This window comes from Epinephelus moara, chromosome 12 (assembly GCF_006386435.1).
Source record: "Epinephelus moara isolate mb chromosome 12, YSFRI_EMoa_1.0, whole genome shotgun sequence".
Lineage (NCBI taxonomy): Eukaryota > Metazoa > Chordata > Actinopteri > Perciformes > Serranidae > Epinephelus > Epinephelus moara.
In genome coordinates, this window is record NC_065517.1 from 38,955,416 (window position 1) to 38,970,954 (window position 15,539).

Below are 15,539 nucleotides of genomic sequence, written 5' to 3' on the forward strand. Positions count from 1 at the left end.
GACATGAAATTTAATTTAATCTGTTGTTTCATGTAGTATCGCGTGCTGGACTATTTCTTGGCCAACCAGTCACTCTTTGGCAACTTTTGGTGTTTCTAGGTTTGCTTTATTTGGTGTATATGTACTGTAGGTAGCAGCATCTACCAGTTGAAACATGATATCCAAACAATAAGAATGAGAATGGAAATTCTGTCCACCATCAGCATCACAAGCCTGTACGTGTTAGAGCGTCAGGAGTCGCACAGAATAATTTATGAACAATCAAGATGGATGGGTGTAGGGGATCCAACACACACTTGGATGTGTTGTGCGTCGTGTCATGTTGTCTGAAGTGTCAGTGGACAGAGAGCTGCCAAAACTGGAGAACATCCCACTCCAGATATCAGGCATCAAGGTCGGGTATGAGCCAATTCAAATTTTATCTCTGCTGGAAAGCATGTTACACAAGAGTGCCAAAATGGGTGATTTACCACATTCTGTTTATTCCCCAGCAAAACACTGGGTTGTTCTTTTTTCCACCATCTTATACCAAACTATTTAGAAAATAATCTAAACAAAAAACTACATTAGATAATATAATGATGCTAAATACTAACTTTGGGGAGAATACACCTAACAAACAGTGATATTGGTTGATATCTGAAGAACCTGTCACTTTAGAACAGCCTCAATAGCAGCATGTAGAAGTCGTTATTGGTGTCACTACTCACTGGTTCCAGTGCACCACTGGACAATGCTTGACAATATCTTGACAAGAGCATTAGTCCAACATGTAGCATGATTTGCTAATGGTTGGTACCCAGTGGTGCTCATTGGTTGTTTCTTATTTTTACTGAGAAATAGTTTTTTCACGTCACAATGCCAGACGAATCAGTCAGCTCCTGGAGTGGGATGATTCAAAGGTCGTGACCCAGGCAAGGTGACCCCTAACTGTGCTGCCAAGCAAATAGAGGGTTGGTACTCTTTTGCTATTTGCACCGCAAGGAGGGCGGAACCCAAGGTGAGACACAGAAAAAGAAACACAGGGAACAGGAACGAAAAAGGATACGCTGACCATTCAACCCTAACAGAACCCTTTCTATGTAAATGAGCCTCAATGCAGAAACAGTTCAATTCACAAAGATCAGCACTAAAAGCCACACGCCACTTCAGTGACACTATTTGCATCTTCAAAGACATGGTGCTCACTGAAGCGCATTTATAAGAGAGGTGTCTTACCGTAACTGACCCAGTTACGGTCTCTCTCTGTCACATTTGAATTCCTTGTGTGACGTTTTGAGGAATGCTTCTGCACCTCGACAGCTAGGACTTGTAGACCAGACCTGGGATGGGGCAGATAGTAGTTAACTACTATAAGTGGGCACAATCCATTCTTTGTGAATTTGTATTTGCTGTTTTTATTTTATCCAGTGTTTTTCTCCTTCATAGCCTAAAACAGAACCAAAAACTGTAATAAGTTAGGACCACTCGTGCTTTAAATTTTATTCTTATCCAAAGATTAAAGATTAGATCTGTCTGCACAGACATTTAAACGAATGGGGCGTATTGATTACATGACATATGTCTTCAGCCTTCCAATCAATACTACATCCGAGTTTAACGATATCACAGCGTGCCACATGATTTATAAAGTGTTCATTTCCCGAGCAGCAACAGTCAGCACTGCTCAATCCTCCTAGTACAGCGGATCATTAGATTATGTACCTGCATATGGCTGTTCATGAAAAACGTTTGTCACTCTGCTGCAGATCTGAAGTTTAGTACATAGTTGAATCTATTTAAAAATGTTTGGAACAAACCAACAGTCTGGAGGCTATCATTAAATAGTGTTTCTCTTTCAGAATTAAAAAAAAATGCTAATCTGTGGTGCCAGGAGAGGCTGTTTATCCCAAAACATATTTGTTATGCCATTCACATTTGCAGGTTTTATTACTGATTACACTGAAACTTAATTGACCTGAACTGACTCAAGCAGAGCACAAGTGCTGCTTCAATAATCTCTCCTTCTAAAGTACCTACTTTACCTTTGTTTTTTTCAAACATGTTATAAAATGAATCAGGGGCGATTAAATTAGATCAAATTATTTTTTAAACCACATTGAAATATCTGGTTTGACCGCCCCGTGTTTGACTCTGATCACGGTGATGTGCTCGCACTGCGATGTTGTGTGCTGAGCCTGTCCCAGGCTCTCTGGAAGCGTGCCCTTCTCTGTCCCAGTGACAGATTTCCCCATGTGAAGTATTTATCTAGCCCGAGGAAGTGCTGCCATCTGCTCTGCAGAGGGGTCCAGAGCTCCACATGCTACCTTTACACACACACTCTCACACAAACACACACTTTTTCCTCTATCAAGGACACTCAAACATGCATATAAAAAATATACATGGGTGGCTTTTTGCATACTAAAAATGTGCTCATAGATTAAACTCAGACAGCATCATGTAGATGCACATAGTAAGTATGCATAGATGTGTAAACCTTAAAGGGACAGTTAACCCCAATTTAAAAAATACATATTTTTCCTCTTACCTTTTGTGCTGTTTATCAGTTTAGATTGTTTTGGTGTGAGTTGCACAGTGTTGGAGTTATCAGCCATAGAAATGTCTGATTTATCTCTAATATAATAGAAACTAGATGGCACTCAGCTTGTGGTGCTCAAAAAAACCCATACATTTTAAAAACTCAACAGCAATGTTTCTTTCCAGAAATCATGACCCAGTTACTAAAGATAATCCACAGACCTTGCTGGGAGCAGTTTCATGTCAGAACTATTTTCGCTCTACCAAACTACACCTACCAAACATGTACAAGAGGCTCGTGCTCATGACAGCGTGAGCGTCAGCGTAAACATTAATGGCGTCGTCTTCGGCTGAGCTGTAACATTGGCTAGCTCATTGGTGCTAGATGAGCTAGCAGTAGATGCACACTTCCTTCAGCACAGTGACACAGTTTGGGGGTGTATTTCAGTGGCACTGCAGCAAGGAAATTGCCTTTGTACATGGGATGCCTTCTCTACCCACTGAGCTACAGCGTGCCCCGAAATCAATGTCGTTTAAGGCTCTTAATGGTGTTGGCTGAACCATAATGTCAGCGGGAACTGCCCATTGGTTCGACATCCCATTGTTCCGACCATATTAAACTCATTGTTCCGAAGTCCGTTCCGAAATCATCATGATGCCCTGTGGTTAAGGTCTGGTTAGGTTTAGGCACAAAAACCACTTGGTTAGGGTCAGGGAAAGATCATGGTGTGGGTTAAAATGAAAAAGAAAGTGACAAACACATAAGCCGTGAGCCTGCTCCGCCTCAAGCCGGTCGCGGCGCACCATACCAGTGGTGCTAGATTAGCTAGCAGTAGATGCACGCTTCCTTCAGCACGGTGATACAGTTGGTGGGTGTAGTTCAGCAGAAAGAAAATAGTTCCTACATGAAACTGCTCACAGCATGGTATGTGGATTATCTTGAGTAAGTAGGTCATGATTCCTGTAAAGAGACATTGATGTTGAGTTTCTCACATTTTTTTTGGCGCTTTTAGCACCACAAGCTGAGTGCCATCTAGTTCCATTGCCCTCATTTTTAGTATCTTAAATGTGGCGACACAGCGGTTAAGATCTATAGTAGTATAGCTAGTTGTTTTCATTGAGATTTGCAGATTTAAAATTGTGCATGAAGTTTTGAGCTAAGCTAACGGAGCTAACCTCAGCTGTTGCTGTTCCACCTCTCTGTGTCCCTGTCTCTCCTCTCTGCCTCACTGACTTTTGTTGCTGTGTCCTCATGTGACGCTCCAAAATCAAAATAAGGTCCGAGTAGAGACATCAAAGCGGTTTGATGTGGCTTGAAATGCTTTTGGTGCATGTTTGGCCTTTTAAAACAATAGCTCAATCAATCAATCAATCAATCAATTTTATTTATAAAGCTCAATATCACAAATCACAATTTGCCTCACAGGGCTTTACAGCATACAACATCCCTCTGTCCTTTGGACCCTCACAGCTGATCAGGAAAAACTCCCCAAAAAAACCCTTTAACGGGGGAAAAAAACCGGTAGAAACCTCAGGAAGAGCAACTGAGGAGGGATCCCTCTTCCAGGACGGACAGACGTGCAATAGATGTCGTACTGTACTTCAAAACGTGTGCTTTCGGCGCACTTGGGCCTTCACGAGCACACGCCTCTCATTCATGAGTAGATGCACGTTTGCTTTTGGACGGTGAAACAGTCGGTGGCTGTAGTTCAGTAGAAAGAAAATAATTCCTACATCAAACTCCTCACAGCATGGTATGTGGATTATCTTGAGTAACCAGGTCATGATTTCTGGAAAGAGACATTGCTGTTGAGTTTTTTAAATGTATGTTTTTGGCGCTTTGAGCACCACAAGCTGAGTGCCATGTAGTTCCATTTTATTTAAGGGAAGGCAGACATCTCTACGGCCGATGTCTCCAACACTCGGCACCTCACACCAAAATAATCTACACTGCTAAACAGCACTACAGGTAAAACTATGTGTTTTTGATTTGAGGAGGGAAATGTCCCTTTATTCAAAGACAGTGGATAGATGTCTCAGGTCTGCCTTAAAAATAGCCGGTGTGATTTACAGTGAGAAGAGGAATGGGGAAACACTTACTTCCTTTTCCTTTCCTGCTCACTATCTTTCTCATTATCTGTTTCCAGTTTTGATTTTGTGAATATTATACCTTTCATTCATCTCTTAAGTGCCCCATCATTGTCTGTGCTCGCTCAGAAGCTGCTACATTGTTTGAATACAGATGAATAATATGCTAAATGAAACAAGACACTTTAAGTATCTTACATCAGCAGTGAATGGTGGGAAATCATCGCATATTCATCTCGCTGTGATTGTAGAGAGGAAGCTCTTTGTCAGATTTTGACAGTTTGAGTCAACTCTTGTCTCGCAGGTCATGATTAAATTTAGAATACATTTACACCGCAGTTTCCTGTCAGCTCATTGTGTCCTCACTGTGGCCAAAAGCAGCATATGTAGCACTTTACCCTCCCATCCCTTCAGATCAAACTCCACCTTTCAGACATCACCTTTAGAATAACACTTGTAGGTTCTCACTCAAGTGCACCTCTAATCCCAGCCATGTTAACACCATTTTACCCCGTTTGACCTACAAATGTCTTGGGAACTGGGGGAACTCTGTGTCTGTGTGAGTGTGAGTGCTACAGAGGTTAGGCCTCTGCCTGGCAAAGGGAGGCCCTGGCAGTCAGCAGGGAGTAAGACGCTGAGTGCGACTGAGCTCACATGTCACAGACAGCAGCCAGCGTTAATTAGTCCAGCAACTCTGCAGAGGGCGGCACCGCATTAATTAGCATAAAGTGGCCGGAGGGACCTGCTGCACCCGTCGAGCTTGCATCACTTTGCATATTTAGCATAATGTCAAGTCAGTGTGTGTGTGCGTGCGTGGGCGGAGGAGGTTTGATGGTGTTTTGGTTTCACTTTGAGCGCTCGCTATATGTTGTACAAAATTTAATCCATGAAGGTGTGGTGTGTGACGTGTATGGTAATGTGTATGGAAATTTGAATCTCGGGTCTGGATGAGTGGAGCTTTTCTTCTGCTGCTTATTACTTATTTATTCAGTGTTATCCGCTTTCTCGAGCACATTCGGCGGAGACATGAGCTCAGTGATGACAGCAAAAAGGCAGAGCTTAACATGAGTGACCCTGGCAGAAAATCAAAACAAGGAGAGAACAACGTCAAGGGCAGTTCAGCTTTTTAGATCCCTGTATGACTTATTATGGACAGTAGAAATGCCTGTGGAAGCAAGTGGAGCCTGAATGTAGAAAATCATAAAGCACGTATGAAAAAAGAGAGATTTTTTTATGCATTTATCCACCTAGACAGCTTCAATATATCTAATGAAGGCTACTAACTGACAGTATACACCCATAGTAAAATGTAAGAAACTGAAACACTGAGGCACTGGCTTTAAGGATTAACCACAAAGGCTTTAGGCACACACTGAATTATGGTTTCGGCTAATTTAAACTACTGATGTAATCTCAGTGTTAATTAGTGATTATGATTTTTTTTTTAATGTAACCTTTAAAAACATTCAACCACAGTCTTCCAACTGCTCATTTGAATATACGCTATATGGACACAAGTATTTGGACGCCTGACATTACACCAACAGGTACTGTTAGGACATTGTATTCAAATACATGTACTTTAATATGGAGTTGGTCCCTTTTGCAGCTATAACAGCTTCCACTCTTCTCGGAAGGCTTTCCACAAGATTTTAGAGTGTTTCTGTGGGAATTTGTGCCCCATTCATTCTGTAGAGCATTTACGAGGTCAGGCACTGATGGTCTGGCTCGCAATCTCCGTTCCAGTTCATCCCAAAGGTGCTCAATGGGGTTGAGGTCAGGGCTCTGCGCGGGCCACACACTGAACTCATCAAACCATGTCTTTATAGTCCTTGCTTTGTGCACTGGGGCACCGTCATGTCGGAATAGAAAAGGGCCTTCTCCAAACTGTTGCCACAAAGTTGGAAGCATAGGATTGTCCAAAATGTCTTCTGAAGCATTAAGATCGTCCTTCACTGGAGATAAGGGGCCGAGCCCAAACCCTGGAAAACAGCCCCATACCATTATCCCTCCCTCACCAAACTTCACAGTTGGCACAGTGCAGTCAGGCAGGTAACGTTCTCCCGGCATCCGCCAAACCCAGGCTCGCCCATCCACCGCTCCCCAGTCCAGTGTTGGCATGCTTTACACCACTCAATCCGACGCCTGGCATTGGACTTGGTGATGTGACATCAATTACATAATGCCAGTGGAAGCTCGTAACCCTTCAGCTGTGGAATCAGTGGGTCTCATTCATGAAAAGTGAGTAAATCTGTGTGTAGATTTGCACATTAAAGCCTACCCTACTAAAAACCTACTCCGGATTCAGGAACGCTGCGGGAAACTCAGATTTGATCGTAATCACGTGTGTAGGATCATGAATGCCAATCCATCGTAAAGTGACAGCGCGTCCAGTGGACTGGATGCGCGTGCATCCAGTCGACCTGTCAGTCATGGCGCAAACAAAGAAAGAGAGAGAAAGAAAAAAGAATTCTTCCGAAGCGGAGATCGAAATAATTTTGGGTGAAGTGGACTTAAGAAAAAACATTTTATTTTCTTCAGTTAGTAGTGGTGTGACAGGGACAGGCAAAGCGAAGGCCTGGAGNACACACAAAAAATACAGTGGTCACCAAACAAACAGAAGATTCATTTGTGGGGTTTTGAATGAAGTGTGAACGGGAAACCAGAGATGTTTTGTGCGTAATGGATAAACTCTAAATCAGTGATGGCTGTCGGAATGTAGAGCTATTTAACATTTATTTTAACAAATGATATGATAACATATAGCCTACAGCAGTTTGTATACATCGTCTTCAAATTATTTGAATCTTAATAGCCTAAAGCTCTGTTTTATACAACGTAAATTAAACATTTTTCAAATCAGATTTATTCATTCAAATGATCAAAAAGCCACAAAAAAACAAAAAACAAAACTGCTCCTGCTGCTCCTGCTGAACCCAGGCACCGAGGCCAAAGAGGCTGTGATCCGGCTGTCCTTACAGATATTTTTATTATCATCATTCAACATGTAGAAAGAACGTGTAATCTATTGAGTCAATTTACATAGATAATTCACAACCATGAACCTAATCTGGATCTTAAACCTGCTAATTGCCACCTAATGTAACTAAATGTGTTATATTTTTAATATTTTGTCATGTTTAGATTACGTGTTTCAAAGGCATCTGTGTATTGTGTCCATAACAGAGCGCAATACGAGTTAAAATTGTAATTTCCAATAGCGACAAGCAATATTTATGTGCTTTACTAAATTTACACAAGCACTACAAGTGGTCAGGAGCAGGAGTAGATTTTGTTAGTAGCTACGAAAAGATCGGAGCTACTAAAATATTGATGAATGCGGACATGCACGTGAATTTCCGTCTGCCAACAGTTTACACACAAATTCCTTCTGCTCACGTTTCATTTCACAAACCGTCTTATTCTTAAGGTGGCATTCTATCACAGTACCACGCTTGATGTCACGAGCTCTTCAGAACGTCCCATGTATCGCAAATGTTTGCAAATGGGGACTGCATGGCTAGGTGCTTAAAATACTTCTGTCCATCTAGTGTACCTGCAGTATGTGTATGCAGTATAGTGTTTCAATAATATTAATATATTTTATTTATAAGCGCATTTCAAGACACCCAAGGACACTTTACAAAACCAAAATAAGACAGCTAATATATAACAGAAGTTAACAAAGAGCAACAACAACAGGAAAGAAATGCATATACAGATAAAAGAACAAGTTTTCAGTTGTGACTTCAATGAAGAAATCAAGGTACGGTGACGAAGACCCTGACGAAGGGTATTCCACAGATCAGGTCCAGCAGATACCAGAGGAACATAGTGAACAAGTGTACCAAGTGTGTAGAAATGGAGAAGATTGGAAAGGTAGGGTGATGCCATGCCATGGAGAGATATAAAGAGAAGGAGTATTTCAAAAACAGATGGGCTGTTTAACAGGGAGCCAGTGAAGTTGTTGAAGGGTCGGTGTAATGTGATCCCAGGGCTGCGTGTTGCTGCTGAGTTCTGGACATATTGCAGTCTATCTAACCCCCAGGCGAAGGAGAATAGTGCTGCAGTAATCTAGTCTATATGTTGTGTAGTCAAAAATGTAGATTTATTGAACGGTTTCATTGCTCATTTTATATGGTATATGTATCAGTATTTTCTACGAAATGGGATACACGCTACGGAAAATTGTATTGAATATCAATATTTTTCAAAATTTCAAAACATTTTAAAGGGAGAAATGTCACAAAACTAATCTCCTTTCTGTCTGTGTGAAATGGCACATAGTTGTGCTCCACCATATGCCACACACCATGTTGTGATTAATGTGGTGTAAAGGATGAGGCTGGCAACATTCTGTGTTTGTTGCTGCCAGTAAATCCCATGAAAAGCTCAAAACATCTTCTGTCAATACTTTACAACTTACCTACCCTGTTTGTGGCACTAATTTAGCCCTGAGCTCATTTATTTCCACTGACGATGTAAATCTTTAACAAAAGCAGGTCAGAAATATCTTATTACATTTTTCAAGAAGGCGAGATGATTATCTGGAACAGCTGGGCACTGTAGTTCTTATCAAACATTACTCAAACAAGAGTAAATAGTGCATTTGTTGGGGACTATTTTCAGTCGCAGATTGAAACTCATTTGGTATTCTAGTGAGTATTTACAGCAGCAGGAGATATTTCAAATAAACTACGGTGCAGAAATGTGTCAGCCAGTGCAACAGTGTCTCATTGGCTTCATTTACATGCAGACTAATGTTCCACTATTATTCCCAATATTACAATATTCAGAATTTGATACAGGTCATGTCGCAGCATATTCTGTTTGGATCTGCCGAATTAGGCCTTTTTCACGATGTAGGATTTTCTGATTTATACGTTTGATATGCCAGTATTATTTAAGTTTTAATAGAATTTTATTTGACATACAGTGAATTCTGAATATGTGTCCCAACTGGGGTTTTTACCGCAGTTTGTGATATTCAGAGTGCTGCTGCTAGGGTCCCGACAAAAACTAGGAAATATGACCACATTACTCCAGTTCGTAAATCCTCACACTGGTTACCTGTCAGCCAAACTCCCGCTGCTTGTGTATAAATCACTCTGTGGCTCAGCGCCCGACTCTGAACACTTGCCTACTCCAACTGTAATGACTGCAAACTTATTTTTAAACTCAATTTTAAATCATCTTGTCTGCACTTTTGCTATTTTTAATGGTGATTTTTTTATTGTAAATTATTTAGTATTAAATTTGACCTTTTATATCTTTTTTTTCTCATTACTCTTTTATTATAAATCTGTATGCTTTTTTATATTTTATTGCACTATAAAGATGCATGCCCAAAAAAAAGAGCTCACATTTTTAGTAGGAAATAGACACACCCCTACTTTTAAACACTATGAGATTCTTGGGTATCAACAGGTTTTTGAAAATGCGCAAATATTACAATGCCGATCTTTTTAAGAAGGTGATTAAAGGAATGTCACAGAGTGGCTGCATTTGCATAGTTCAACAAATCCTGTTTGGATGCACAGAAGCAAAACAGCACCAGGTACAGTCGGTACTACACGTTTTTATTTATTTTTTCAAATTCTCTTTTTATTTTTAGTTATTTCTGGGTCCTGTCAGAGAGCTTCATCATACTCAGAGGGGCTTATAACCTTGTCGTTCCGGGCCTTCTGTAGGACATAATTACAGCAGGAAGTAACATAAAAGTGTGCTACAGTGTGTAATACAGAAGCCAAAATGGACTGATAAAGTGAATGTTAATATAGGTGTGATCATAGAAAAACTAAAACAAAAAAGAAGCTGAACTCAAGTATATGAACCAGAATGTGGGCGTGTGTCTTCATGATACTCTAATCGCTTTAGAGATAAGGATAAATACAAGATAAAATAACTCAAAAGGACATAAATTTATATATATATACACTTATCCACATTAATCGGAGTTTGCATGGCTGCATTTAAACATGTGGAGCATTATTTGTCATTTGCCATGTAAACAGCTCAGTAGGAATGTTGTCTTTTTCAGAAAAAGGGCATAAACCAGATAGATTTTGGACATAATAGAGGTCTGTGGCACAGAGGAATAAGATATACCAGGATTTGGCTCCAGAGACAATACTGGTTGGATCAGTTCATTGTCGCTTTTGTTCTTTTCTTTTGATTTGTTGACAGTAAGAAACATAAAGAATATCATTAGTTTTCAAACGTATCATTTTGACCAACATGTCTGTGCTCTGTTGTGTCCGTGCAGGTCAGATCTCGTTGGAGGGCTTTGCCAGGTATCTAAGTGGGGAGGAGAACACCATCATCCCCCCTGAGAAGCTGGACCAGAGTGAAGACATGACCCTTCCCCTCTCCCACTATTTCATCAACTCCTCACACAACACATACCTCACAGGTACGCACACACATCGACACACAAAGCCTGTCTGCTCCCACATACAACCACTCAACCCCAATTTCACTGACTGATTGCACATGTGCATCGTTTATTCTTCAACACATGAACACGTCGCTCGTTCATTTTGGCTGCGCAAGTGAATACCTCACAGTTAAGTCAATCAAACGCGCTGGTGCATATCAGGCCCCCTGTCTTGCGTTGCCTCTCCAGAGGTTATCCAATCAAGTCATGTCATGAGACTCACTTCATTGATATTCATGAGTTAAATATTTCTTTAGACTGGTAGTCACAGTAACTGGCTCCCAGCAGTGCGCAAGCATGGCAGGCACAATACAGAGGCCATTTTCTCTCGGATGGATATTAGAATTCATCTATTCAAATCTATTCTGGGGGGAACTGGAGAGCATTTAATCTTTCAAGTGGATCAAATTTCTCCAGCGATGGAAAAAATGGAATTTCTGTAATAGGCCAGACTCATGGTCTGCGAAATGAAGAAATGAGAAAAACAAACAACAGGTCCTTGATTCTCTCCTCACGAACACAGTTCTTCTTTATGTATTTTCATAGTGACACATTAGGATATTATAACAGCTAACAGAGAGGTGTGGGCTGGATTTTTGTCCTCGCACTGCTTATGTTTCACGACTTCATAATAGAAGATCCATGCGAGATAATTAGACCGACAGCAGCGTGTGCAGCTTATTCATTCACGCTGATGTGTTTCCATTCTACTGATGCACGGGAAACCAAAGCAATGTTTTATGCAGTGTGCAACACATGACCTCATTTAGTAAAGAAAGTGTTTTCCTAATGGATTTAAACGAGGATGTCTATCAAAAGAAGAGAAAGAACGAGCGAGAGGGAAAATGAGAAAAGGAATGAAAAAATGGAGGGAGTGAATGATGCCAGCTGAAGTGAGAACACAGAGCTGCCTCTCACTTTGACACAGTTCCCACCATGTTGCAGGAAAGCGCACTGGTAATGTGAAAAGATAATTGCTTCGCTAATGGTGACAGGGTGATGAGATTTTCCTGCTTCAGATAACGACAGTTGTATTGTTTTTACTGCATGCTAGCAGCTCATGCGGTTAATGAGCTCTTGAGAGGTGGGAGGACATGCTACTGTAGACTTCCTGGTTCCTCTGGGGTCAATACAGCAGTTACCTGAAGTGTTGTGTTTGTGTGTGTTTGCTTTCGCAGCCGGCCAGCTCGCAGGGAACTCGTCAGTCGAGATGTACAAACAGGTTCTCCTGTCAGGGTGCCGCTGCATCGAACTGGACTGCTGGAAGGGTCGCACCACAGAAGAAGAGCCCGTCATCACTCACGGCTTCACCATGACAACTGAAATCTCCTTCAAGGTAACACAAGGAGAGCAGAGTGATAGCGATATGAGCGAGGGGTTGGGTGGGGGGAGCACGGGCTGAGGCGCGTTTCTGTGAACATGCATTTTAATGTCTTTGTCTACAGACACAGAGAGGGGGATTCTGGGTAAACGGACCTTGCGGACAGATGATGTAATTCACAGTCTTTACACATGATCCACTTAATGCATTAAATACTGTTGAGTGTCGGGGGTTGGACCAACACTCACATCCCTCTGTGTTTTAATTACTTTGTGTTTTAGATATTTTAGGGTTAAAATGGGTTTCATCTTTATTTGTAGTTAATTATATTTAATTAACATGATTCTTCCTCTTAGTGCAGACTTTAAAGATATACTATGCAGGATTGTCATTTACCACTGAATAAAAGCCAACCCCAAATTCACTTTCATTTGGCGTTGCACCTGTTATATTCATTTCTCTTTCAGCGCTGTGTCTCTTGGATGCCTGCTGCTTATGGCAAGCCGTTTTAACATTTAATAGCTAGACTGGATATTCATTACTGATATCTGCAACATAATTTTGCCTAGTCAAAACTCTTATTCAAGATATCGGTAATTCAGTTTTGACTAGTAAGATTCGAACTACTTTTGCCATTCATGTGTATGGGGTTTGTCATTATAGATATCTCCAATGTAGTTGCGGATATCTGCAACTGAATTGTAGATATCTCTAATTCCAGTTTGAGATATCTACAATTTAATTTTGACTAGTCATAATTCAAGTTCAAGATATCTTTAATTATCATCAATTGAAGATATCTACATGGTCCTTTCTAGATATCTTGAATTAAGTTTCAGCTAGTCAAAATGACGTTGTAGATATCCGCAACTGAATTACAGATATCACCAATTCAGTTGCAGATATCCGCAATAAGAATTGTAGATATCCGCAACTACATTGGAGATATCTACAGTGACAAACCCCATACACATGAATGGCAAAAATAGTTTGAATGTTACTAGTCAAAACTGAATTACAGATATCTGTAACTGTAGTTTTGACTAGTCAGAATGACGTCATAGATATCTTCAATTAAAATGCGTACTAGTCACAATGACATTACGACTAGTCAGAATGATGTTGTTGATATCTATAATGGTAATTCCGGATAGTCAAACTCAGCGATTAAATGTTAAAAATGGCTTGCCATAGCTGCTGGCGGTCTGGCACCTGGTTGCTACCTTTTTTATAAACCCTAACCTTAGGTCTGTCTGGGTGCACGCCCATAAACGTTCTGAAAACCAAAAATAAGAAGAAAATAGAGGCAGAAGGCGGAGTCTCTGCATAAAGAAACACCGCCACACACTTCATCATAATTGATGATTGAGATTGATGACTGGGAGTACTTCTGTATGAGTCTATACATTGTTTTTGTTTTTAATGAAAATCCTGCATAGTATAACTTAAAAGTCCCCTTGAAATGGATGTTAGAGAGTCTTTATCTTCATATTTCCCAGTAAAACAGAATATTTTTGTGGTGTACAGTTACAAGAGAGATTTCAATCAAATCCTTCGCATTTGATTGGACCATGAAAAAGTGGGCGGCCTTAGAGTTTAGCGCAATATGAAGCTACAGCGTCTGTTGGCTCCACACATCTCCCTCGCCGTTAGATCAGGAGGAGGACGAGGGAGAGATTATTGAATTACACCTCAGCCACATGTTTTTTTGGAATTGAAATTGAAGGTTTTGTCCACACACCTGCTCCTATCTCTCTCCATATTGCTCTGTTAGCAAGTCACTACAGCCCACAAGCGGTGAAGTGCGGTTTTATTTGAGGCGGTATGGCTAGCTAGTCGCCCAATGTTGAATTTGATTTAATGAACTTTTGTAAATGCCCATGAGTGCAGGATGAATCCTTTGAGAGGGCAGGGGTTTTGATGCAAAAATCCTCTGATGCTGATTTTTTAACGCATATTTGGCATGTAGGAAGAGACAAATGATCAATTAACACATGGACACAGGATTAAATCTGACAAAATGTCTTTTTGTTGTTCAAGTGTGTTCTCAGCCATCTGTGTGAACATATGCATCTTCAAACACATGCACCCCTGCACCAAAATACAGACTGTTTCAGACTAAAAACCAAACTGAAAGAGAAATATCCAGTAGCTTAGATGCATATCCTGTTATTGTCATCGTCATACTGTGGATGGTTGGTTTGGTCTGCAACATCATGCAACCTGCCACTTTAAATCAATGTGACGAGACGGTGTATCATCTCTATAGCAACAACTCTGTATTTTCATTATAACTTACAGCTTTCCAGGTACAAGTAACAACTGAGTACTTTTTTTGAGTATGTGCGGGTGACATACGCACATACAGCCAGCAGCAGCAGCAACTCACCAATACCCTGTGAGGATGGAGACCGACATACATGTCAACAGCCGCGGGGAAGTAAATGAGACGGGCTCGGCAGTGACGGAGGGCTGTTAGAGATTGCCGCAGCAAGCGAACACACCGCCTGCTGACAGATTGTCACTGAAATGACCAGCTGACTTCGCTACAAGCTGATTAGCTGTTGAAACAGGGGATGTGCCGTACATTGTAAACTTAACGAGCTGAGTCGCAGGTGGCACCAACAGCCAGCGTATGTCGAGATGAGACAGACCAGTTTACATGCTGCAACTTTTTTACAATGGAGGAACAAGTGATGTGTCTGTTTACAGAGCAGCCAAACAAACTCGCATTGTTTTTATAAAGACGTCTGTCAATAATAATTACAACCACACTAATATTTCCCACACAAAATGACACATCTTGTTCTGTCGAGATCATGTCAGCACTAACTGCAGTCACAAACACATTGCATTTTGTGTCACTGCTTCACAAAAAACCCACCCTGTGTTTTGAACGGCTTTAACATGAAGCAGTTGTAGTAGGGAATGTTGTTTGCAGTAGCAGTAACCTAATACAGCTCTGACACAATGTAAAGGGAGCCAGCAGTAGACAGTGTGTCTGTTATCAATGAGATAACATGGCGCTGGATTACATGCATGCATCATTTTCAAGCGAATGGCCATTGCGGAAAAAATGCTCACCATCAACAGTATCAGAAATCGGGTTTGATTTCATGAAACTCTTCAGGACAATAACCTAAATATATACTGTAGACAGACAGGCAGGCACGT

At 40.9% G+C, this 15,539-nt stretch overlaps 1 protein-coding gene across 3 annotated transcripts in view; it reads left to right on the forward strand.

The window, feature by feature from the left end:
- LOC126398821 (1-phosphatidylinositol 4,5-bisphosphate phosphodiesterase beta-1) overlaps positions 1 to 15,539 on the forward strand; it is a 207,704-nt gene that overhangs the window by 128,870 nt on the left and 63,295 nt on the right. For all 3 annotated transcript variants that reach the window (XR_007570817.1, XM_050058427.1, XM_050058428.1), the window contains exons 10-11: positions 10,874 to 11,020; positions 12,223 to 12,380. Coding sequence is in view for 2 of the 3 variants with exons in the window: in XM_050058427.1 (XP_049914384.1) it covers positions 10,874 to 11,020; positions 12,223 to 12,380 (305 nt within the window). In the remaining variant the exon portion in view is untranslated. The remainder of the gene's footprint in view (positions 1 to 10,873; positions 11,021 to 12,222; positions 12,381 to 15,539) is intronic.